The sequence below is a fragment of the Medicago sativa genome, chromosome 1 (genome assembly GCF_051527215.1).
Source record: "Medicago sativa cultivar Bolivia chromosome 1, Bolivia_mono, whole genome shotgun sequence".
Classification (NCBI taxonomy): domain Eukaryota; kingdom Viridiplantae; phylum Streptophyta; class Magnoliopsida; order Fabales; family Fabaceae; genus Medicago; species Medicago sativa.
Window position 1 is genome coordinate 23,452,809 of NC_140749.1, and position 26,447 is coordinate 23,479,255.

At 36.8% G+C, this 26,447-nt stretch overlaps 2 protein-coding genes, 1 non-coding gene and 2 pseudogenes across 3 annotated transcripts; all 5 read right to left on the reverse strand.

Moving 5' to 3' along the window:
• Nucleotides 1-2,966: 2,966 nt before the first annotated feature.
• On the reverse strand, nucleotides 2,967-3,073 carry LOC146953738 (small nucleolar RNA R71). The gene has a single exon (XR_015025249.1). It is a non-coding gene; the product is annotated as a small nucleolar RNA R71 (small nucleolar RNA).
• A 10,082-nt stretch (nucleotides 3,074-13,155) lies between these two features.
• On the reverse strand, nucleotides 13,156-15,168 carry LOC146953739 (uncharacterized). The gene has a single exon (XM_085742483.1). It carries the CDS (start codon nucleotides 15,166-15,168, stop codon nucleotides 13,156-13,158), a length of 2,013 nt encoding a protein of 670 aa, XP_085598609.1.
• A 39-nt stretch (nucleotides 15,169-15,207) lies between these two features.
• LOC146953740 (uncharacterized) lies at nucleotides 15,208-16,098 on the reverse strand (annotated as a pseudogene).
• A 1,164-nt stretch (nucleotides 16,099-17,262) lies between these two features.
• Nucleotides 17,263-17,888, reverse strand: LOC146953741 (uncharacterized; annotated as a pseudogene).
• A 5,086-nt stretch (nucleotides 17,889-22,974) lies between these two features.
• Nucleotides 22,975-24,874, reverse strand: LOC146953742 (uncharacterized). The gene has a single exon (XM_085749523.1). It carries the CDS (start codon nucleotides 24,365-24,367, stop codon nucleotides 23,708-23,710), a length of 660 nt encoding a protein of 219 aa, XP_085605649.1. The 5' UTR covers nucleotides 24,368-24,874; the 3' UTR covers nucleotides 22,975-23,707.
• Between the last annotated feature and the right edge of the window lie 1,573 nt (nucleotides 24,875-26,447).

Below are 26,447 nucleotides of genomic sequence, written 5' to 3' on the forward strand. Positions count from 1 at the left end.
TTTTGTGGTCTAGGTTGATCCGGAACATTTCAAGGGAAGCTTTGCATCATCTCGTAGTAGAGTACAATAAAGCACTTGAAATTGGTACGGATAAATCAAGATGTGGTTGTTTGAGTTTGATCACTTACGGATTACCGTGTGCGTGTATGATAGCTTTGAAGATCAAGAACGGCACCGCCATCCGTTTGGAAGAAATCCACACCCACTGGAAGAGGTTGGGGTTCGAGTACGAGGTTGACCCGAAGCTTAAAAAAGAAGACATCTCTCTATTGCCAGAATGGGATATTCTCCAGGTATTTTTTATGTTCTGCCCAAGATTTAAGTTCTGCCCAAGATTTCTGTTTCTGTACTCTATACTGGTGCAATCCGGATCATATAATCCGGATATAATCGATGGCTTCCGGATTATATAATCCGGATAGGTAGCATTTACGCCCCATGCAAGTGCATTTAAGGCTCATGCAAAGGGTGTATCGGGAAGTTCCGGATTACCTTATGTATTTCGGATTGTATAATCCCGAAGGCATCAGTAGTAGTAACAGAATGCATGTTTCCGTCCTCGTGAGCTTAGCTCAGTTGGTTGGGACAATGCATTATATGCAAGGTCTGGGGTTCAAACCCCGGCCACCACAAAAAAAAAATGCATGTTTCCGACTGTTTTCCATCAACAAACAAAATGATAATTTTTTACACATTGTAGGCCCGGTTCAAGGACGCCGATTACAATATGAAGGTGCATTTGAAAGAACAATTCCGACAATTTGTTTTACCGAAAACCACCTCTATGCGTCCACCGCCAAATAAGGTCACCACCAAAGGAGATCCAAAGAAAGATAAGCAAAGCATTCGATCGACAAGGCGGTCCCCTTCCCTATGGGAGATTGTTGACTCCCAAGAGCAAGAAACACAGGGTTCACAGACACGGTCAACAGGGACGAGTAGAAAGAGTGCAAGGAAAAGCAACATGTCTCCTACTCCTCCGAAGCCAATTCCAAAAAATCCAAAGAAGCCAACACCCGTTGAAGTCCACATACCACACAAAGAACAACAATTTGGATGCATGGCTTTATTGAAAAGGTTACGAATGTACCCCGTGATGGCCATTGTGGGTTCCGAGCAGTTGCGGTCCTACGTAACTTGACTGTTGATGATCACACATTAGTCTGGTACAACCTTTACAAAGAGCTTATCGGTGTAGAAAATGCCCTATCGGAGGATTAATGATGATAGGTGATGAGTCATAGATTAGTTTATTTATTGCCTTATTTAGTTTAGTTTTATTTTAGATTTGATTTTATTTTATTGCATTTTATTTTAGTTTAGAATATTTTACTTCAAATTGTCTTTTATTTTATTTTAGGAATGAATATATGGTGGAAGGTGCCTTGGAGCAAAAGAAAGAGGACTGGAGCAAAATACAGCGCAAGAATACGAAGATACGGGGCAAAAATATGATCTCCCCTTACCAGAAGCTTGGCACGGCCCGTGCCAACATGTGGCACGGCCGTGCCCGTCCCCAGAGCCTCTTTTGCTGCTTTTTCTTCGGGCCCAAGTTACCCTGTTGCAGCTTTACTGATTTACCCTTTTAGTTGCTTAGTTTCTAAGTCGATTGTAAAGCTATAAATAGAGTAGCTCTCCACCATAAACAATCATCCTTTACTTTGTTTATTTTCAGTACTATTTTAATAAAGTCTTTATTTCGTTTTACTTTCTTCCTTGCAATTTACTTTTATCGCATTCTCTCTTCTTCCCCCATGTCTACGATGAACATAAGCGAGTAGACTTCTTTGTCTTGGGATCATTGGATAAGTCTAATGACGTAATCCGGATCAAGCCAAGTCTTAAACCTTAATTAATTGTTACCCTAATTCCTAATCTAAATTCACCGTTTTAAACATGAATTAATTATTATCAAACTGTGGAAGCGAACGCGGAGGGTTTGATAACGGTTAATTCATCATCACAGATATCAATTCATAAAGCGAACGCGGAGCTTTGATATCCGAACAAGTGAATTTAGACAAGGGTTGCGAAACATGAGAATAGTCTAGCAAACCTTGGGACGCATAAAGTTTCGATCTTCAAGGGTCCCAAAGGCAATCACCCATGAGAATAGGTGTGGTTGTTGGAGGGATACACTCACTGACTTCGAGAGGAGCTGTGATATGCTAAAGAGAAACTTGTCCTTAGTAATTAGGATTAACGTTTAATTATAAGTTTAAGGCTTGCTTGTGAAAAGATTCGTTATTATGATGAACCAATGATCCCGAGGCTTTTTAATATTATTGTTATTTACTTTCAAAAACTGCACTCTCCAACTTCTTAATTCTTTCTCCTCTAATCAATATCTAAAGGCTAATTAGATTGACCAACTCCCTAGCGGAACGATACTCTTACTTACTACTATTACTTCGATAGGCCGTGCACTTGCGGTTTGGCCCTATCAAGTTTTTGGCGCCGTTGCCGGGGAGTTAACTAATTTGATTAGCTTTTTCTTAGTGATTAGAATTCTCTCTTCTTCTTTCTCTTTTCTTTTTATTTTTAACTTTTTCTTTTCCTTCATCATTAACTTCTTGGAAAACATAAAAATAATACCAAACATGGCTGAAAGACGTGCTCTTAAAGAATACGTGACCCCTTCAATGGGAGAGCCATATGCTATTATTGTGTATCCAACGGTTGAAGATGAAGATTTTGAAATTAAGCCTGCCCAACTTAAAATGGTGCAGCAAAATTGTTTTTCGGGATCCCCCGATGAGGATCCCAATCTCCACATCTCAACTTTTTGGCGGCTCACCGTAACGTATAAGAAAAACCAAGAAACCTTGAGACTACATCTCTTCCCTTTTTCTCTAAAAGATAAAGCTCTCAATTGGTTCCATTCCCTAAGAGTTGGTTCCATCACCTCATGGGACCAATTGAAGCGTGAATTCCTCATCCATTTCCTTCCCCCATCAAAAATTGGCCAACTAAGGGCAAAGCTTTTTCAATTTACTCAAAAAGAGGGGGAATCTCTTCACGATTCATGGGGACGTTTTAAGGATATGCTTAAACTTTGCCCCCTCCATGGACTAGAGGAATGGTTGATCATTCACACTTTTTACAATGGTTTATCTCATGCTACTAAAATTTTTGTTGATACAGCTGCAGGCGGTGCTCTGATGAACAAAGATTTCGAAACAGCCTACGCGTTGATTGAAGACATGGCTCGAAACCTCTTTCTATGGACTGATAAAGAAATCACTACAAAGTCTTCACCCTCCAAAAAGAGGGCAGGTATGTACGAAGTCTCTAATTATGACCACCTTGCTTCTAGGATTGATGCACTAACCCACAAATTTGAAAAACTTAATGTTAGTGATACTACTCCTACATCACCTTGTAAAACATGTAGTGAATGCAAACTAGGTAGTGTTGAACAAATAAACTTTATTCAAAACAACCAAGGTATAAGTCTTGACCAAAGCCCTAATGAAAATCCCTTGGTTCAAAGAACAACACCACCAAGTTATGCTAATAACCAAGAGGTTATTCAAAAGTCTAATCTTGAACTTTTAATGGAAAATTATCTTCTTAATCAATCCGAGCAGCTCAAGGAGCTTGCAAATCAAACTAGACTTTTGAATGACTCTTTTGTTTCACTTACATCAAAAGTAGACTCTATCTCCTCTCACAATAAGGTCTTAGAGGCTCAGCTCTCTCTAGTTGTTCAATTTTGCCAACCTAGAATGAACGCCGTTACACTTAGGAGTGGTAAGCAATTAGAAGGCCCCTTAAGAGTCAAACCTAGTGAGGAAAAGACTAGAGAACCGCAAGGTGAGGTGGCTGAAGAAGAAAGTGAGAAACCACAAAGTGAGGAAGTTACACCACCCCCCTTCAAACCAAAGATTCCTTTCCCTCAAAGATTTGCCAAGTCTAAGCTTGATGAGCAATTTAAAAAGTTCATTGAAATGATGAATAAAATCTACATTGACGTTCCTTTCACCGATGTCCTAACTCAAATGCCCACCTATGCTAAATTTTTAAAAGAAATTCTTTCAAAAAAAAGAAAAATTGAGGAAAGTGAAACGGTGAACCTTACGGAGGAATGTAGTGCCATTATCCAAAATAAGTTGCCACCCAAGCTTAAGGATCCAGGAAGTTTCTCTATACCTTGTGTCATAGGGTCTGAAATAGTAAAGAGGGCAATGTGTGACTTAGGAGCTAGTGTCAGTTTGATGCCTTTATCTCTTTACGAGAGATTGGGATTGGGGGAGCTTAAGTCAACTAGGATGACCCTACAATTAGCGGACCGTTCCCTTAAGTATCCAGCTGGAATCATAGAGGATGTCCCTGTCAAGGTAGGAGAGATCTATGTCCCTACGGACTTTGTTGTGATGGAAATAGAGGAGGATAACCAAGTACCTATACTTTTGGGAAGGCCCTTCCTTGCTACCTCTGGGGCTATAATAGATGTTAAACATGGGAAATTGGAATTTAATGTTGGTAAGGATACTGTTGAATTTGAACTTGCTAAACTAATGAAAAATCCTTCCATTAAAGACTCTTGTTACATGTTTGATATAATTGACCATTGTGTGAAAGAGTGCCCTTTGGCATCAGCTACACATGATGGTTTAGAAGTATGCTTGGTTAGTGATGCAGGTACAAAACTAGATGAAGACGCCAAAGAGTATGAGAAGATGTTAGATGGAACTCCTCCTATGGAAAATGTGGGCATAGAGGAGCTAATAGGAAAAGAACCAACCCCTTCACCAAAGGAAGCACCAGAGGTGGAGCTTAAACCACTCCCACCAAGCCTGAGGTATGAATTCTTAGGCCCTAACTCAACCTACCCTGTTATTGTGAATGCAAGCTTGAATGAGGTAGAAACTGAAAAATTACTTTATGTTCTCAAGAAATACCCTAAAGCCATAGGTTATACCATTGATGACATTAAAGGAATAAATCCCTCATTATGTACACACAGGATACTACTTGAAGAGGACTATAAGCCCTCCGTTGAACACCAAAGAAGACTAAACCCTAACATGAAAGAAGTTGTGAAAAAAGAAGTCTTAAAACTCCTAGATGCAGGTGTTATCTATCCAATTTCTGATTCTAAATGGGTTAGCCCGGTTCAAGTAGTACCTAAAAAGGGTGGTCTTACAGTTATTAAGAATGATAAAAATGAATCCATTGCAACTAGAACCGTCACCGGCTGGAGGATGTGCATTGACTATAGGAAGCTTAACAAAGCAACCCGCAAAGATCACTTCCCACTCCCCTTTATAGACCAAATGTTAGAAAGGTTAGCTAAGCATTCACACTTTTGTTACTTAGATGGCTATTCCGGATTCTTCCAAATACCCATTCACCCTAATGACCAAGAGAAAACCACTTTCACATGTCCCTTTGGTACCTTTGCCTATAGGAGAATGCCCTTTGGTCTTTGCAATGCCCCCGCTACCTTTCAAAGATGCATGATGTCTATTTTTTCCGATTTTGTTGAAGATATAATGGAAGTTTTTATGGATGATTTTTCTGTGCATGGATCTAGTTTTGATAATTGTTTGACTAACCTGGAAAAAGTTTTGGAAAGATGTGAACAGGTAAACTTAGTGTTGAATTGGGAAAAATGTCACTTCATGGTAAGAGAAGGAATTGTCCTAGGACACTTAGTCTCTGAACGAGGTATAGAGGTAGATAAAGCAAAAATTGAAATTATTGAAAAAATGTCTCCTCCTACCTCGGTCAAAGAAGTTAGAAGCTTTCTAGGACATGCGGGATTCTACCGCCGTTTCATTAAAGATTTTTCTTCAATCACTAAGCCACTAACAAGCTTGCTCCTTAAGGATGCAGATTTTTTGTTTGATGATGCATGCCTAAAGGCTTTTTGCAGGTTAAAAGAAGCTTTGGTCACTGCCCCTATCATACAACCACCAGATTGGAACTTGCCTTTTGAAATAATGTGTGATGCGAGTGACTATGCAGTAGGGGCTGTGTTGGGACAAAGAAAAGACAAGAAGATGCATGCCATTTATTATGCAAGTAAGACCCTTGATGGGGCACAGGTAAACTATGCCACTACAGAAAAGGAATTGTTAGCGGTAGTTTATGCCATTGACAAATTTCGGCCATACTTGGTAGGATCAAAAATCATCATTTACACAGATCACTCGGCAATAAAATATTTGTTAAACAAAAAAGATGCCAAGCCGAGGTTGATCCGATGGATTTTGCTCCTTCAAGAATTTGACCTTGAAATAAGAGATAAAAAGGGTACCGAAAATGTTGTAGCTGATCACTTGTCCCGCCTTAGGGAGACCAATGAGAATGAGTTACCCCTGGATGATTCCTTTCCGGATGATCAACTCTTCTTATTGGCACAAACTAACGCACCTTGGTATGCAGACTTTGTTAACTTTCTTGCAGCTGGAGTACTACCACCTGGATTGAGCTACCAACAAAAGAAGAAGTTCTTCCATGACCTCAAAAATTATTATTGGGATGAACCCTACCTTTTCAAAAGAGGCTCAGATGGGATCTTCAGAAGATGCATTCCTGAAAACGAGGTAAGTAGTATTCTAACCCACTGTCTTTCCTCTTCTTATGGTGGCCACACCAGTACTCAAAAGACCTCTTTCAAAATTCTTCAATCTGGTTTCTGGTGGCCATCGCTTTTCAAAGATGTGCATAAATTCGTTTCTAAATGTGACAAATGTCAACGCACCGGTAACATTACTAAGAGGAATGAAATGCCCTTAACCAACATTCTTGAAGTCGAAATTTTCGACGTATGGGGTGTTGATTTCATGGGACCTTTCCCCTCTTCTTTTGGAAATCAATATATATTGGTGGCAGTTGACTATGTGTCCAAATGGGTTGAGGCTGTTGCCTCACCCACTAATGATGCACATGTTGTTATAAAATTTTTCAAAAAGATTATCTTTCCAAGGTTTGGAGTGCCAAGGGTTGTAATAAGCGATGGAGGGTCTCACTTTATATCTAAACTTTTCGAAAAACTTTTACAAAAGTATGGAGTGAAACACAAAATTGCTACACCCTATCACCCACAAACGAGTGGACAAGTTGAGGTCTCCAATAGACAAATAAAAGCCATACTTGAAAAAACAGTTTCAAACTCTAGGAAGGATTGGTCAAGTAAGCTCGACGATGCTCTTTGGGCCTATCGAACAGCTTACAAAACTCCAATTGGAATGACACCTTTTAAGCTAATCTATGGAAAATCTTGTCACCTTCCGGTTGAACTTGAGCATAAAGCCTATTGGGCCATAAGAAACCTCAACTTAGATCCCAATCTAGCTGGTCAAAAGAGAAAGCTTCAGTTAAGTGAGCTAGAAGAACTTAGAATTGATGCCTATGAAAATGCCCGTATTTACAAAGAACGAACTAAAAAATGGCATGACAAGCATATCCTCAAAAGGAACTTCAAGAGCGGTGACCTTGTACTGCTCTTTAACTCTAGGCTAAGGCTTTTTCCAGGTAAGTTAAGATCACGATGGTCTGGTCCATTCACTGTTCGTACTGTTTACCCCTATGGGGCAATTGAAATTTTTTCTGAAAAAACTGGACCTTTTAAAGTTAATGGCCAAAGACTAAAGATTTACAATGCAGGTGAAGCTGTTGAAGAAGAAACGATACTAGCCCTCTTAAATCCTCCATGAGGAACCACTCTTGCATCTTTCGTCAAGCTAGTGACGGTAAAAGAGCGCTTCGTGGGAGGCAACCCACGCATTTAACTGCTTTCGTTTTGTTTCAAGTTGTTTTGTAGGTAATTGTCCGAATACGATTCAAGAAAATGAAAAAAATTGAAGTCCTTGGAACCAGAAGGTTGGCACGGCCCGTGCTAAGGTTGGCACGGCCGTGCCATGTTTTTTTTTTTTGCAAAGAAAAATTAGTAGCCAGCCACAGAATGTTGGCACGGCCCGTGCTGAGGTTGGCACGGCCGTGCCAGCTTCCAGAGTCCAAAAATTCATTTTTTTTGCTATCTACAACACCTTGTGAGCTTTCTGCACCCCTTCTCTCTTCTTCCTTCTTCTTTTAATTTCTTTTTCTTTTGAATCATTGAGGACAATGCTTCCCCTAAGTGTGGGGGGGGGCCTAATAAAGTGTCTAGAGTCGTAGTGTCCAAACTCCCTTGAACTTTATTCTTTTGCTTTGTTTTTATAGCAAGAGGCATGACTAAGTAGCTTGTTTTTAATGTAAATATGGCATGAAAATTTTTGTTTTATCTCTTCTTTAGGTCGCCTCTTGTACATGAAAATAGTTTCTTGTGTTTCTTATGTTCTTGCTATACCCATATCATGTTTTATTGTGAAATTCTCCAATGAGAAAAGCACCCGGTTGCAATCCTTGAGCAAATGTATGAATAGGTATTTTAAGGAACACATTCTATCTTTAGTGTTAACTTAGACCCTTTAAAGTCTTAAGAGTAAAAGTAGTATAAGTTTGTGTGGGAAAATTAATCAAATTGTTCTTAATTGTTATATTCTTATTAACTTGTTAATGTTAAATGGGGCGGGAGAATGGCACCAACATGTGGGGGAAAGGACAATCCCTAACTTCCTAATTGTGGTGGTGACTCCCTAATTTGAACCTAAAGTGAAACAAATTCATCAATGCTAGGGGGAAAGGACAATTACATCCAAAAAGACTTCCTACGCGGAGATGAAACAAACAATAAATTTGCAGCACTACTTAGGGTGATTTTGAATCTAGGGGGAAAGGACAATTACATCCGAGAAGACTCCCTACGAGGATAGATAGCCCCTAAGCATCTGCAGCCCCTTGTGCTTAATTGTTATATCTAATTTAATGTTTAACTCAAATTCCCATCACTCTTATATGAAATGAAGAAAGGACTTTTCTCGGTTACTTTAGCACTAAGGATAGAACCTATTCCTCATAATATCTGTCTTATACAGGAGCAAGAAAAGGGTTGGACTGCACACACACACTCACTTGAGACTTGATGTTGGGTAGAATAGGTTCATGAGAAGTATTTGAAATTGTAATTAGTGTACTTGAGGCAAGGCCTTTCTCTAGAGACTTATGTTCTTAATATTGCCATAAATCAAATCTTTTGTTGCTACTATGTTTGCTGCCTTTTGCTTGAGGACAAGCAAAGATTCAAGTGTGGGGGAGTTTGATGAGTCATAGATTAGTTTATTTATTGCCTTATTTAGTTTAGTTTTATTTTAGATTTGATTTTATTTTATTGCATTTTATTTTAGTTTAGAATATTTTACTTCAAATTGTCTTTTATTTTATTTTAGGAATGAATATATGGTGGAAGGTGCCTTGGAGCAAAAGAAAGAGGACTGGAGCAAAATACAGCGCAAGAATACGAAGATACGGGGCAAAAATATGATCTCCCCTTACCAGAAGCTTGGCACGGCCCGTGCCAACATGTGGCACGGCCGTGCCCGTCCCCAGAGCCTCTCTTGCTGCTTTTTCTTCGGGCCCAAGTTACCCTGTTGCAGCTTTACTGATTTACCCTTTTAGTTGCTTAGTTTCTAAGTCGATTGTAAAGCTATAAATAGAGTAGCTCTCCACCATAAACAATCATCCTTTACTTTGTTTATTTTCAGTACTATTTTAATAAAGTCTTTATTTCGTTTTACTTTCTTCCTTGCAATTTACTTTTATCGCATTCTCTCTTCTTCCCCCATGTCTACGATGAACATAAGCGAGTAGACTTCTTTGTCTTGGGATCATTGGATAAGTCTAATGACGTAATCCGGATCAAGCCAAGTCTTAAACCTTAATTAATTGTTACCCTAATTCCTAATCTAAATTCACCGTTTTAAACATGAATTAATTATTATCAAACTGTGGAAGCGAACGCGGAGGGTTTGATAACGGTTAATTCATCATCACAGATATCAATTCATAAAGCGAACGCGGAGCTTTGATATCCGAACAAGTGAATTTAGACAAGGGTTGCGAAACATGAGAATAGTCTAGCAAACCTTGGGACGCATAAAGTTTCGATCTTCAAGGGTCCCAAAGGCAATCACCCATGAGAATAGGTGTGGTTGTTGGAGGGATACACTCACTGACTTCGAGAGGAGCTGTGATATGCTAAAGAGAAACTTGTCCTTAGTAATTAGGATTAACGTTTAATTATAAGTTTAAGGCTTGCTTGTGAAAAGATTCGTTATTATGATGAACCAATGATCCCGAGGCTTTTTAATATTATTGTTATTTACTTTCAAAAACTGCACTCTCCAACTTCTTAATTCTTTCTCCTCTAATCAATATCTAAAGGCTAATTAGATTGACCAACTCCCTAGCGGAACGATACTCTTACTTACTACTATTACTTCGATAGGCCGTGCACTTGCGGTTTGGCCCTATCAATAGGCGGTATAAAGAAGTCTTAGACGATCTATCCTACGCGGGTATTGGATATGCACCACGGGATAAATGGATGACAATGCCGGTTATGGGGTTCCTCATGGCATAGAAATTCAACCAAACGGTTGTTGTGTTGTCCATTGGGAAATCAGAAACCTTTTTCCCTCTATGTGGTCCACCGCCGCCGCCAAGTATCGATCTGTTGATCTGTCTGGCATATGTGAATGACAACCATTTTATGGGATTGAAATTGAAGGATGGTTGTCCGATTCCTCCCACTTCCGCTCTATGGAGACGATACCATCGAGAGGATGCAGACACGTGGCCGGATAGATATGTCAGCCGAATGGCAGATTATAATGAGCTAAGTCGGTCGGCGGGTGTAGCGGTCAAAGAAGATGATGAAGGATTGTACGTTGTTGAAAATCTTGATCATGATGAGAGGGTTGGTGCTGGTCCTGCTCTTGGTGTGAAGGTTGAAGTGGATGATAGTTCCATTGATCTTTCGGCGCCATAGATTACATATATATCATTAGTTTAGTTGAAATGTATATCATTAGGTGAAATGTGTAATGATATAAATTCAACTCTTTTTTGGTATAATGATATATATATATATATATATATATATATATATATATAATCATTTTTTGATATAATATTTAAGATAATTGTCACTTATACAAACATATATAATGATTTTGTCTTTCAAAAGCCACAATGACATGCAAATCTGTTTCAGTTCTGTGTACTGGTTAAATCCGGAGTATATAGTCCGGATGTGTCCGGATAACGTAATCCGGAATGTCCCGAGGGTAATTTTGGAAAAAAAATAGGGCGCGCTAGGAAATGCATAGGGTGGGAAAAGTAAATCTCCTATATATATGGAAGCTTATCATAGCATTCCCAATGCGTTTGAGTCTGCTAAATGGACTATCCGGTCTGCTTCTGTAAAGCCCAAATCGCAAATCGGACTTCGGGATTTATCAGTCGGATTCGAAATGAGTCACATATCTTATCGAGTAATTTCGATATTTTTATCAGTTGAACTAAGACTTGATGGTCATATATGAAGCTCATTTTATTATATAGAATATAAGTACACTCAATTATATTTTTAAAAAGCGTGAATAACCTTAAAATTTTAAATAAACACCAATCAATATTTTATTTTAAAGAAAGGTTACACTTACCTTTGAGGTGTGTTTAAATGACACATATATCCTCACTTATCCAACACTTACATATCAAATAATGAGATCTTGGAAGGAGGGTGTTTTCTTGATCACAATGACAAGGTTGTTGTGCAGTACTTTGATCTAGGCCCTCTAAATAATATTGGACCAAGTCTGTACAAAAAGCCCAAAAGTGCATGACTTTGTTCATAGAATTTTGCTCTCCACCCAGCACGTTTTGCTCGCACCCTGCAGCCATGCCAATTTTGCCCTTGCGCATGTTAACTAACGCAAGTGTATTACTATGCGTTAGTTAAGTAACGTTGTGTGACTTAAGATGCGCAAGGGTAAAACTATGCGCATGTTAACTCACGCATAGGCATATATGATATCAAGCACTACGTGAGTTAACTCACGCATAGTATTACACTTGCGTGAGTTAACTCACGCACTACTGATATATCAGTACAACATTAAATGTTGTACTGATGTGCATTGAATGCAGTTTGGGTCCAAACCCTAATATGCTCGTAATTGAACCTAATTACGCCAGTTTAACAATATTATTGGATAATACGACTTGGTGCATCAAAATTACACCAAAACATCGTTTTTTTTTCACAATCACATAATCAGACATAACGATCCAAACGGTCCAAATTACACAAATTCGCCGGTAATGACCCGTAATCATTTAAACACACTTAATGACACGTAAACGATTCAAATTACACAAATTTGTCCATAAATTTATAAAATTACATAGTCTCACATAAACGGTCAAACATTACACTATTACACTTAAATAACGATTACATCTTTGATAAGTTGTGGATAATACACGGTCTTCCAGAAGTCCTCTTCCTTATCCTCCCCAAAGTCCAGGCCTGACACATTTACTATCACATCACGTGTTCTATGATTTGAACCAATATGGATAAAGAAGTCGTCAAGCTTTGCCTTCAACTCGTCCAACTTGTCGGTGGGGTTTACAGTGAACCAAGCCCTCTTTTTCACATCTACATAACAGACTTCAAGTTTAACCAGATCTTGTGCATCTTCAGACATGTTTCACCTCACAAACTTCACAAAAATATAATGAAAAATAGATATGAGATAAATGAGATAAAATAAATATGACAATAATTAGAGACAAAGTAAGTAATGCAAACAATAATTGGTGTGACATAACCGGCCACTAAAAAAATAATTCATTTCATTTAATATATATAATACTACCTCCGTCCCTAATTATAAGACCCTTTTGAAAAAATAATTTGTCCCTTTTTATAAGACCCCTTTGATATTTCCAAGTACATTAATTATTTCTTTACCAACATACCCTTATTTATTTTACATTTTTTTCTTCAATCAACAATAAATATTATATTGAAAACATCAATTAACTCTCTCTCTTAAGGATAAAATTGTAAAAACAATAGTAATTATATACAAATTTAATACTACAACCAACTTTCTTAATCTCCGCAATTTTGGCAAAATGCTCCTATATTTAGGGACAGAGGTAGTATTAGTTACATATTGGCCACAAATATACAAATTACATAACCGACCACCAAAAAATATGTCGGGGTGTAATACCACCTAGTGACATTCCTTAATTGTCGTCCTCTTCCATGTCCTCCGTCCATTCAAATTCTTGTTCCTTTTTTTGCGGGGTGGAAGTATCACCACAAACAATTGGATTGTGCTCATTTGTTGGTTTCTTTGGTGGCTTAGGCTCCTTAGACATGAGTTCATTGAAAGTGTTTTGTCTATCCAAAAACGCAAAATGCCAATTCTCCGCCTCACCAATCTTGTTGTTCATCCACTCCTTACAACTCGGTCGTAACGGACAACCTTCCTTCAAAATCACATGAAGATAGTGGCCGGGAATTAAGCAAAGACACATGATGTTGGAATGTGGATTAAGTGGAGGAGCACTTCGGATTGGGAAATATGTATCACATACACCACCCGTCGTTTCGGACAAAGTCAATAGAACAACGGGTCTTTTGTAGCAAGAAGCAACAATGTGACCCATATCCGGAGTGGTCATCCACTTATCTGGAGGCGCAACACCAATTGTACGTTTTGGAGGGTATAAACCATTCAAGATTATGTTATAACGCTCCTCCGTGTCATATATCGGCATGTAGTCACTTTTGTGATTTCTCAACTCTTGAATAAGTGCTTGACGAATCAATACATGATCTTCCTCATCCATCCCCAAGTGCCTAGCTATCACCCGGAATCCACAATGACCATCCCCTTTAACATTCACAATTTCTTCAACAAAAGGCCTCATGATATTTGGAATTTGTGAAATGTATGGGATATTCCAAAACGGTTTTGAAGCGGAGGATGAAGCTTGTGAGCGGGAGTAAGTGCCAAGGCGTGCATCTTTCCTCTTTGGAAGTGACCTCTTTGGTTGTGAAGGTTGATTATCCGGATTTTGAGAATCAATGGTCTCCCACCTAGAGGGGATTCGACCTGTTGATGACACTTTGAGTGTAGTCCTCTTCCTTTTAGGTGCTCCCTTGGTTACCACCTTTTTCAAAGGCGGAGACAAAAATGTGGTTTCCAGAAATGCAATTTGACGCATCATCTCTTTGATGTGGAGCTTCATATTGTAAGGGTTTTTCTTGAGAAGTTCTTGAATGCCATACCACTCCTCCATCATGGAAAAGTCATCATTAATCTTCTCTCCTTGTACACACAACCTTTTCCAGTGAGGGTATATATCATCCAAGACAAGAGGCAATTTTTGCTTGCTCTTCATGGCAATAATACACGCACAAGGTAACCCGTAGGATGTCATTTGAACACAACCACAATCTTCCTCACCAAATCCGAATGTTTTGGAGCGTTTCAATTCATCATAGACAAATCTCAATGCTTTCCTAGAAACATAACCCTCCAATTCTTTCATCATCTTGATCTTTTTGTATTTGTGCTCAAACACCGTTTTGTTCCTCCCGAAACTACCTTGTATTTCACCAAATTGCACTGCTAACATCTTGTGAATTTCATCCCAACATGATGCCAAATCACCCACGCTACTCCTCAAATATTTTTTCAAAACACCATGAGCGGATTCAACAATGTTGGTGGTTCTACACCCTAGATGCAAGACTTTATCCATCCATGCCCTCACAAATTTCTCCTTAAGATTCAACACCGTTTCTTCGACATATTTAAAGAATTCCGGAAATGGCATGCATACCTCTTTGAATTTCAACAAATTACTTGAATATGATTCCTCCGTGGGGGATTCAACCAATTCTCTCCAAGCATTCACCACTTTCTCAACAACATTGTTATTCTGCATCTTGTTCTTCTTCAATTCTTTCTTGTCTAGTTTTGTACCCTTAGGAGGCTTTGGCACCACTTTACAATCCGTGATGCACTTGGACCTTACATTCTTCCCAATATGAAAATAACAAAGCATGGTGTATGTTTCAGGGAAAACTGTGCCAACGGCCTTCATCAAAGCACCATCCCTATCGGTGACAATCACCTTAGGCATGTTGTCTTTTGAGTACAAGAGACCTTTCAACATCGTAAGTGCCCAAGCAAAGTTATCCTCTAGTTCAAAGTGAAGAAAGGCGAAACCAACGGAATACGTCATTTTTGTAGAGGTGCAACCAACTATCTCAAACAACGGCATTCAATAGTTGTTGGTTTTGTACGTTGAGTCCATGACCAAAACGGTCAGAAAGGTGTTGAGCAATTTAATTGACTCCGGATGAGTAAAAAAGATGTCCTCAAGAGTGGTTTCCTCACTATTGCATCTTGTGTAATAGACGCACTTATGCTCCACCAACTTTGAAATCAAGAATTGCAACTCCGTCATGTCACCTCTTTCCCCCTTGCGCCATCTTGTTCTCACATTGTACACTTGCTTGATTGTTGTCACACTTTCATTGTTGTTTTCCTTCAAATTGGTGAGAATATTCCGAGGCACCGTCAAGCTCTTTGTCATTTCAATAACTTTTTTCTTCTCCTCCGCACGAAGTCTACCCGCAATTAGGTGTCCTTGTAACTTTCCCACCTCCAAGTCATGGTTGTGCATTCCAAAAAGCATTGCAAGCCACCAATCATTTGTATCTTTATCAAAGAAACCTTTCAACCTAAACAGACAATTACGTTTCCTTGAGTCAATGCCTTCAAGATTCGGTTTCTTCCTTGTCTTAGGTGGCTTGTATACCCCACTCCTTTCACATTGCATCGTCAAGTACAACCTTTTTATAACGGATTTATCTATATAAACACCAAATCCGGCCTTCACCCCTTGTCCGCGAACCCAAGTAAGTAACTCTTCTCGCTCTCTCCATCTTGCATTTGTTGTAAAAAATGAGGCGGTGTCACGAGCTTCACAAATAACACCGGTAGGTACCGGTTTAGGTTCTTGAATTTTACCAATTCGAGCTTGAATTGGAATTTGGACTTTAAATGGTTTGAAATTAAAGCTTGGTTTGACATTGCCGGAACCTTCCCCGGAACCTTCTTTTTTGGCCGGTTTCGGTTCAACGTCATCATCCGCGACTTTGTCAACCATCTCCCTAAATATCTATTGAATAAAAAAATTACAAAGGAAGAATAAATAAATTACTTGCGGAACAAGCTAACCAAGAACAAAAGTGGCGCAAAAAATTCAAAAAACATGGCTGCACAGTGGCGTGACTTAAGTCACGTAGCACTAATGCACTTGCGCCAGTTAAGTCGCGCATCAAGTTAACCTGCGCAAGTTAACTTGCGTACCATGCCCTAGTGCCTACGAAAACCAGACGAACCAAGCTCAAAAACCAGCAAAATGAGATGAGTTTAGATGGTACAATACCTGATATTTGATACTTGATGAGCGTAGAAACTTTCTTCCTGACGATTTGCAATGATTTGGGATGATGATTTTGACCCAAAAAATCGCACTTTTTGGGTTCTTGAAGGTGGAGGGAAAGAAAATGGTGGTTGGAGTTCTGACTAATGGGTTTTGTTCAAAAACAGGAACATTACGTGAGTTAACTTGCGCAGCGTGAGTTAACTTGCGCAAGGGCAAAATTGGCATGACTGCAGGGTGCGAGCAAAATGTGCTGGGTGGAGAGCAAAATTCTTGTTTATAACACATTCCTAAGGCCATCTCCATTTTGTTGGCATGCTTTGCTGCTTTTTCATTTTATTTCATTTAATTATTGTTAAGAGTCCCACATATTAGAGATGATCTAACAATGCGTTTATAAGTGTCGGCAATCCTCACCTCACAAGCTGATTTTAAAGGGTTTTGTTAGTCTCAACCACGATTTTTAAGATGGTATCAGAGCCTCTTCAAGATCCATTGGACCACCTGCTATCAGGTGTCTGCTATCGGGCCACCCACCATTAATGTCCACGAACCAAGCTCAATAGTGTTGATCGTGATGGGGTGTGTTAAGAGTCCCACATCAGATAGGAGATGATCTGACAATGTGTTTATAAGAGGGGGCAATCCTCACCTCACAAACTGATTTTGTGGTGTATTAGGCTCAACTACCATTTCTAAGAATTATATTACACAAATGATAATATGTCAAATATTTTGAAAAATAAAGCGTGACTTCTAAAAGCTGACTTGTGTTGTACATATGTGATGTACAGAAGCAAACAAAACTGTGTCAAGAAAAAAACAAATACTTTAAAACTGCATGACTGATGCGATCAAAATTGTAGTTGTGATTCTGTTTGCAGATACCTCAAAACCCTTTATATTGCAGACCGCAATTTTAAACCATCGTTTTGATATTACATATTTTTTTATTTATGCAATTGGTGTTGATATGACACCAATCTCAATTTTTCTGCCACATAAGCCATTGCACAAATTTGACTACAAGCCTCGAAGCAAAATCAAAAGAAATATGCCTCCAAAAGCAACAACTCTCGACATTACTTTTTCTGGTGGTGACTTTGCAATCAAATAAACACAATCCAAACTTATCAAAATCCAACTAAACCTTTCCATCAACACTTTAATCATGGACACAAATTTCCCCACATTTTCTCCAAAGATTTTACATAAGTATAATTCTCAAACAAAGAACACTAACAACAAAAAATGTTGTCATTGACCAGCCGTTGTACTTTACTAGTTTCCCTCCAACAACCAAAGCTTCTTTCCTACACACACATGTTGCACATTCACCTGAAAGTGTCGAAGACATTAACGCGTAGAAACCGGTATAATAAGGGTTACAAAATTGAATCAAAATATAAACTTGCATGCAAAATCCCAGAAACTGTTCATGCTGCAAAAAAAGTGTACTTAATATTCTTATAATCAACTTCATTATCAAAGGATAATGCAGTGAAGACATGTTGTCATTACATGGTTTTTATCAATTACTTTGATGTTTTTATTGAGTCTGTAGCATTTTTCGATACTCTGGAGATGCATAAAGCATAAAAATATGAAGAAGTTGAATTAATAGCATGGTCGTTCTTATGAAATAGGAGGCTCGGTTCTATTTTTAAAATAGGCCCCAGCAAAAGCTAAGCTTCATTAAAAAATCAGAATCAGAAGAACTTTTAAACACGAAACAAAACAAAATAAAATTAAGTGAAAGAGATGTGAAATTCACCTAACGGTGTCGTTTGGAATGTCACTCTTACGTCGTAGAAAAGGGGAAAACGAATGGTTTATGCGAAAAAAAAATAATTGTTGTGATTCTTTTAATGGAGGTGGGTGTTATAATTTTTTTTGAGGCCCATAGTTTTTAGAGGCTCGGTTCGGTAGCACTTCTTGCACTCCCCAAGGTCCGGCCTGATTAATAGCATCCTGTCACAAATTTTTACATCATAACACAGTTTTTGACCAGATTTGGAGAATTGCCACATGCCAGAAAATAGTGACACGGTCTGCATATCATGGCATAATTTAGGGGAGCACCAGATGTGAAATTTGAAATTTTGAATGCATCATGTCACGATTTGCGTAACACCCCGGATTCCTGTTTAATTAATTTTGTGAGGTAAAATATGTGGAGTCTTGATTATTTTTATAATAACTAGCGAAAAGACGGACACGCAAATTGCGTTAACATTTGAAAATTATTAACGATGTTTGTATGAATTTTGATTTTGATTAAAAGTAAAAATATAAATGCTTTTTGCTTTAAAATTATAACAAATCAAACTAACTATTAATATCTATTTTAATGACACCAACAATATAACAAAAATTATAATCTAAATTCTTATTTTTTTAATGATACCAACAACAATCTTTATTATAGAAAAATTTGTTGTATAATGAAAAAGTAAGTATAGACATACTTATCTAAATTATAGGTCTAAATTCTTTGTATCTAAATTCTTGTTTTCAAACCTGTTATTGAATGCTTGAATGATGCAAAGTTTGAACATCCAAAGTTTAAGTGATTCAACAATATATGCATGATACTGATAAAAAATTTAATGAATTGCACAAAACCAACTGTTATACCCCAATTTTTGACCTAAGGTCCTACTGACATATGTCCTCGGACCCGAAGTATTCTCTGTCTTTACAGTGAAAATTTCGGCAGAGAAGTATTTTAAAATACCTCTTTTTTTTTCCGATTCGGGCCCTCTTCTCACTTTTTTATTTTTATTATTATTAGTCCTTTTATTTTTATTTTATTTTATTTCCATCTTTAATTTATTTTTACTTTTATTTTATTTTATTTTTTAGGTTATTTTCTTTTTATTTATTACTTAGAATAGATCCAAAAATAAAATGTCCAGGGTCCAAATTTTTTATTTCTTCTCCACGCCACAATCAATGCATAGTCAAAACTTTCTTTCCAAAAGAAGCAAAACGTGCTCCATCACCATAATTTCCCATCAAAGTTCATTAAACCAATCTTCCATTTTTATCAACCATAGAACCTATAAATAGAGCCTTCATCTCTCACAATTTCACACACCAAAAGTTCTCTTGAGTTGTCAAAGAACTTTTCTCTATTCTCCCTCATTTAGCTTGTGTTGATGAGCTATTCTTTTCTTCTCCCTCTTTTTCTGTCCCTTCGGAAAAGTCTCTTCGGAATTTTGTCCCTTCGGTTGTCCCTTTATTTTATTTTCTTGCACTTTATTTCTTTTTATCATTTTTGCATTTTATTTTATTTCTATTTAGCATTTTAATTTTTGTCATTTATTTGTTTGCAATTAGAATGTATTTAGGGCCAATGTAACTATAAATGAATAAATCATGCATGTGTCCTTTTATTTATCCTGCTTTTATATATATAAAAAATGCAAAAAAATAGGTTACGACATTATCGTGCTTTTATTTCATTGTCACGTTAGTTTTATTTTTTAGTTTCTAATTAGTATTTAAAAACAACAAAAACATTCAAATAACCAAAATTCACAAAAAAAAAAATTCATAATAAACCTTGATTTTCAATCAAGTGATTCCCATTTTTATTTTATTTTCTTAATCAAATTTCAATCAATTTAATCATATTTTGAGTAATTTTCTTTTAATATTAAAAAATACAAACAAATTCTTACTTTGCCACTTGGCTTTTATTTTTAAACTTTTTCAAAACTAATAAAAAACACAAAACCAATCAAACGGTAATTTCTACCCCGAACTATGAGGTTTTGATCCCTCACTGGTGCGTAGGCAAATGACCTAGTCCTTCCAAATCAATAAAAAAATGTAAATAAAAAACCTTCCTTTTTCTTTTATAATCACCACTCCTTCTCTAATTTCATTTTCTAAATAAGTAAGTTATAGCACGAAAATCAAATAAAATCAAGAGGTTCTCGTAGAATATTACGAATGTTTAGGGTGATAACACCTTCCCTAAACGTAACTAAGCCCCAAACCCTAATTTTTAAACTATGGTAATTTGAACTTTTTTCCACTTTCTTTTGAAAAATTAAAAGTTCAGTCATAAAATAAAAATTGTGAGTCTATGCTAATTAAATAGCTTGACCTTCAAAAAAATGATGCGACAGAAATGACGACTTCACTGGGGACTCCCCAAAGAGGATTGAGCCTAACTTGAATTTGTTTAAACTTATGTGCTATAACTTGCTTAAAATAAAATTAAAATAAAAGATGGAAATACGTGCATATATGTTTTTTTTAATCTTTTTTACGTGAATGGTGCGATATAAGTCCTATACCCGCACTTAAGGGAAATATAAGATAGGATGGTGGTATAATCATAGTGCCATACCAGGAGCAGTCATGCACATTGCGTGCATGTGATATAACCCCGCTTAATGGAGGCCTCTCGAAAGTAATGCTATGTCATGATGAGCAGTTGATGAAGTAGTTTTGCATCAAAAACAAGATAAGTATTTGTATCGTCTCCACAGGGATTAGTGCGACATCACGGATATTTCAACATCAAATATCATTCTAAGTAAAAAGGGTGATTGTTTGTTTGAATTTACAACTATGTTAACTAAATGCAAAAAGTAAAAGATGAGATTAATAAGGATTGAAACTTGTTAGGAGTAGCGTTTCTTAACCAAGCGTCACACGTAAACTAATGATCCATACGAATTCTAGCTTTATAAACAACATTATCACAATCAATTCTAAACTATCCTTCGTGTCCAAACCGATATAATTAATTCTAAGGCATCGTTTAAACATTCGTGTCCAAATCCCTTAAACGATAACAAAGTCGATCGAATAACCTAATCGACCGTGTCCAGCCTGATTAAGTATCCGAAAGCATTTAACTCTTGATTATGGTGATTATCACAAGATTAACAAACTTGTCAAGAATGATATAACCTAAGATATATTGCTACTCTAGCTCTAGATTCAAGAGTTTGTGTCCAAATCATCTTGAATCTCATTGAAAGCATTAACACAAGAATAACAACAATATTGAATATAAATTGCTAGAATCATATTTTGCAAGATCAAAAGATTACATGTTAGCAAGAATCAAGTACCTCTCATCCCAACAAAGAGTGTTTAGCTACACATCATCATGGAAGCCTTGCAAGGATGGATTGAAAAGGAAGGAACCATTACACTTGTGATGTCTCAACAAAGGAATAAGGATCCAACTTCCAAAATCACTCTCACTTCATATGATCTACCCTATTTTCTCTCTAAGATATTACAATGAAAACTAAGAGAAAAGCTATAAAAAACTCACTAAGTTACTAAGACTAATATGAACTATATATCTCTCTAATGAAATTCTAATAATATATAATATATCAAGCCCAAAATATCTAAATAATATCTAACATAATATCTAAATAATATCTAACATAATATCTTCCAAGAATAGCAAGTGGGCCACTTGAATTGAGCAAACCGCCTAACTTACGCTAATAGCGCCAAAATCGCTAATAGCGAAATTTCTTTAAGCTCCAGATACGCCAATAGCGTATCTCTCTGGACTTTGACACTTCTTTGAACACGCTAATAGCGTAGAACACGCTATTAGCGCCATTTCTTCAAGCTTGCTGGACAGCTTTTACCATTTTGCACTTTTTCATGATGAATTGGACTTTGATCAGTGTCTTGAGGCTAATTACTGCACAAAAGGATAGAGTAATGATAAGTAAAGCGTAATAAGGCATTTAACGCTTATTTCTCGGCTTTTCCTTCAATTACTTGCAAAGCAAGCAACAAAAAGTGCTTAAAATATAACATGAATTTAACACTTTTATGACACTTATCAAACTCTCCCCAACTTAACTCTTTGTTTGTCCTCAAACAAAAGATCAAACAAGTAAATGACAAGACACAAGTACAAATGGTTTTGAAAACTTTCTCAGACGAATGATTTAAAAGTGAATGCGCGGGCAAGTCTAAGTTTTCAACTAATCTAAAATTCTACTACCAACATGAGATGAGTCCTAAGTACAAAGTTCATGTCAAATATTTCAAGACAATAATATAATTATTCACGAACCACACCTAACACACTTTTTTGAAAGTAGATAAACAATTGAAAACATAAAAATGAGGGTTATGAACACACATCCGGCAATCAAGTTAACATTCCAATCAAGTTATGTGTCCATCCAAATATCATTTCAAAAGGCATGAAAACATGGATCAAAAGGTCTTTGAGGGTTATAACTTGGCTTGGCTACAAAAGAAATGTCATATGTGGGGCAATTGAAATCAAAAAGCCTATCAAAGAGAAACATTTCTTGTATCAACCATTAAAATCCACAATCTTTCCTACCAATCATCACAAACCCTTGGTGCTTAAACATGACAAACTTTGATCTTGACAACTTATTTTCTTTTTGGATTTTTCGTTCTTTTTCTCTTTTTCTTTTTCTTTTCATGTACACATTGTTTTTCTTTTCTTTTTATATTTACAACAACATGTTGTCTTGATCAAAGATAAAATTACACCATTATACTTGACAAAAGATTTACATCTACCTTCTCTCCCCAACTTGAATTAAAATACACCCTATTTGAATGTTCCCTTACTCTAAGGCAAAAGAGACAAATAAACATTGAAGGTTTAGGGTTCAATAATTAAAAACATATCAGAGTCTTAAAGTGTGTCAAAAATGAACTGGATATTGAAAAGTTTTAAAGGCAAATTCATCAAGCATTGTGCTTATGAATTGACAGTTCGTAATTGAGGACTCCGATTCATTTGGCTCAAGTGGGTTAGCAAATACTCGCTCTTCTCACAAAGTAGGCTATTTGTGGTCAAGTATGTTTCACTCATTAACAAAAAATGTGCCTTGATCACTTCCATGCCTTCACACAATTCAAAACAATTATTGGATTTAAAATAACACAATCGAGTTAAACAATGAATCCGGTCTCCTTGCATATGTACAAACACTTGAGGTTTCCTCACTTTTAGGCTAGAACTAAGTGGTTCACAAACAAACACATTATTGCGAAGAACTAAATGACATGAAATTTACACAAAGTACCCGTTCCATATTCGAGTAAAAACCTAGAAAAACTGGAAACTTGTACCTTGGCTTTGCGCTTTTGATCACAACTATGAATCATTACCAATCATCTGAGATTTGAAATTAAGCAAGAGTGATACAAAAGACTTCCACTATAATATGAAGTACTAAATTAACCAAAAGTGCTAACACATTATTTTAACAGTAAGAGAACTTACCAAGTTGGGTTGCCTCCCAACAAGCGCTTGTTTAACGTCGTTAGCTCGACGCCTTTTTCGTTAGGGTGGCCAAAATGAGACGGACAATACATCATCCTTTGTATTCCTTCTTTTCGGGAGGAATTCCATGAACTTAAGATACAAATGATGTGGAGTCCATGTCCTCCTTAACTTTGATTTGAACAAGGCGCAAATTTCATCAATGACCCGGTCTATTTCAGCCTTGCTCACTTTCTTCCCCCTTGCTTCCACTAAGTCTTCCTTGATTAGTAACCGTTCCTTTTTCTCTGTCACCTTCATTGCTTCTCCAATATCAACAGTTTTGTCCTCTTCAGTAAATGACTTTACTTGAGGAAGTTCGATTTCATGTGGTGCACCACATTCCTCTACTATTGCATCTTCCTCATTTTCATCAACACCTTCTTCAACAGTCTCTCCATTTTCCTCACACAGATTTGACGAATTTTCATGTTCTCCGTGATTGGATTGAATGTTGGCTTGGTTATCCATGATTTGAGCTTGAATCATCTCCAACTGAATTGATAAATTCCTCAATCTTTGGTTGGTATTTTGCATGTTTATCATGGATTGTTGCATGAAGATATTCAAAGTATTTTCCACATTGGTCATTCGTTCATCTTCAAAAGGATATTGCTGATGCTGTTGATATGGTTCATACTCGGGTGGAGTGTAGAAGTTGTTATAACCATGATCAGCCATGATTTTGTCTAGGTGATGATCTGAAATGGAAACAACTAACAAGAAACTTTTCTTTGTTTATCAAAGAGGGGTTAGTGGTAACAACTATTAAGTAAAGAAAAATATTTACGGAATATGTACGAATACTTAAAACAATAAATCAATCGTTCTATCTATGATATCTAAACACCAATCCCCGGCAACGGCGCCATTTTGATGAAGTAGTTTTGCATCAAAAACAAGATAAGTATTTGTATCGTCTCCACAGGGATTAGTGCGACATCACGGATATTTCAACATCAAATATCATTCTAAGTAAAAAGGGTGATTGTTTGTTTGAATTTACAACTATGTTAACTAAATGCAAAAAGTAAAAGATGAGATTAATAAGGATTGAAACTTGTTAGGAGTAGCGTTTCTTAACCAAGCGTCACACGTAAACTAATGATCCATACGAATTCTAGCTTTATAAACAACATTATCACAATCAATTCTAAACTATCCTTCGTGTCCAAACCGATATAATTAATTCTAAGGCATCGTTTAAACATTCGTGTCCAAATCCCTTAAACGATAACAAAGTCGATCGAATAACCTAATCGACCGTGTCCAGCCTGATTAAGTATCCGAAAGCATTTAACTCTTGATTATGGTGATTATCACAAGATTAACAAACTTGTCAAGAATGATATAACCTAAGATATATTGCTACTCTAGCTCTAGATTCAAGAGTTTGTGTCCAAATCATCTTGAATCTCATTGAAAGCATTAACACAAGAATAACAACAATATTGAATATAAATTGCTAGAATCATATTTTGCAAGATCAAAAGATTACATGTTAGCAAGAATCAAGTACCTCTCATCCCAACAAAGAGTGTTTAGCTACACATCATCATGGAAGCCTTGCAAGGATGGATTGAAAAGGAAGGAACCATTACACTTGTGATGTCTCAACAAAGGAATAAGGATCCAACTTCCAAAATCACTCTCACTTCATATGATCTACCCTATTTTCTCTCTAAGATATTACAATGAAAACTAAGAGAAAAGCTATAAAAAACTCACTAAGTTACTAAGACTAATATGAACTATATATCTCTCTAATGAAATTCTAATAATATATAATATATCAAGCCCAAAATATCTAAATAATATCTAACATAATATCTAAATAATATCTAACATAATATCTTCCAAGAATAGCAAGTGGGCCACTTGAATTGAGCAAACCGCCTAACTTACGCTAATAGCGCCAAAATCGCTAATAGCGAAATTTCTTTAAGCTCCAGATACGCCAATAGCGTATCTCTCTGGACTTTGACACTTCTTTGAACACGCTAATAGCGTAGAACACGCTATTAGCGCCATTTCTTCAAGCTTGCTGGACAGCTTTTACCATTTTGCACTTTTTCATGATGAATTGGACTTTGATCAGTGTCTTGAGGCTAATTACTGCACAAAAGGATAGAGTAATGATAAGTAAAGCGTAATAAGGCATTTAACGCTTATTTCTCGGCTTTTCCTTCAATTACTTGCAAAGCAAGCAACAAAAAGTGCTTAAAATATAACATGAATTTAACACTTTTATGACACTTATCAGCAGTCGTGATCAACATTATTATTTTTGAGTGTTCCTTGCAGTTGAGAACCTTTAGAGTTACCTTTAACCCATCTTGGCCTTTTTAGTGCGGTGACTAACCAAGAGCAGTCTTGAATTAGTTGACACGTGATACTATACCCAAACTAGACTTCCTTGCAAATATTATTGGACCAGGAGTCAGTCCTGTAAGCCGATAATATTCAAAATGGGTTGACAACTTTGAGAAATTGGTAGAACCCATGATACAGGTACATTAGAAACCATAGTCCTTACCAAATGGCATGTTTACCCTTGACTCCAACATGATGGACTTAACCTCACCATGTTTTCTATGTTCTTTAGCATAATCATGCATACATGTATACATTCATAAACACATTTTTTTTTCTCATTAAATATCGAAGGACTTAGATAAGTTTTTGTAAACATCAGAGGTGTGGACCTTGTAAAGAGGAACACAAAGAAATTCATTTTCAAAAGTCTTAACTAGACCTTAGC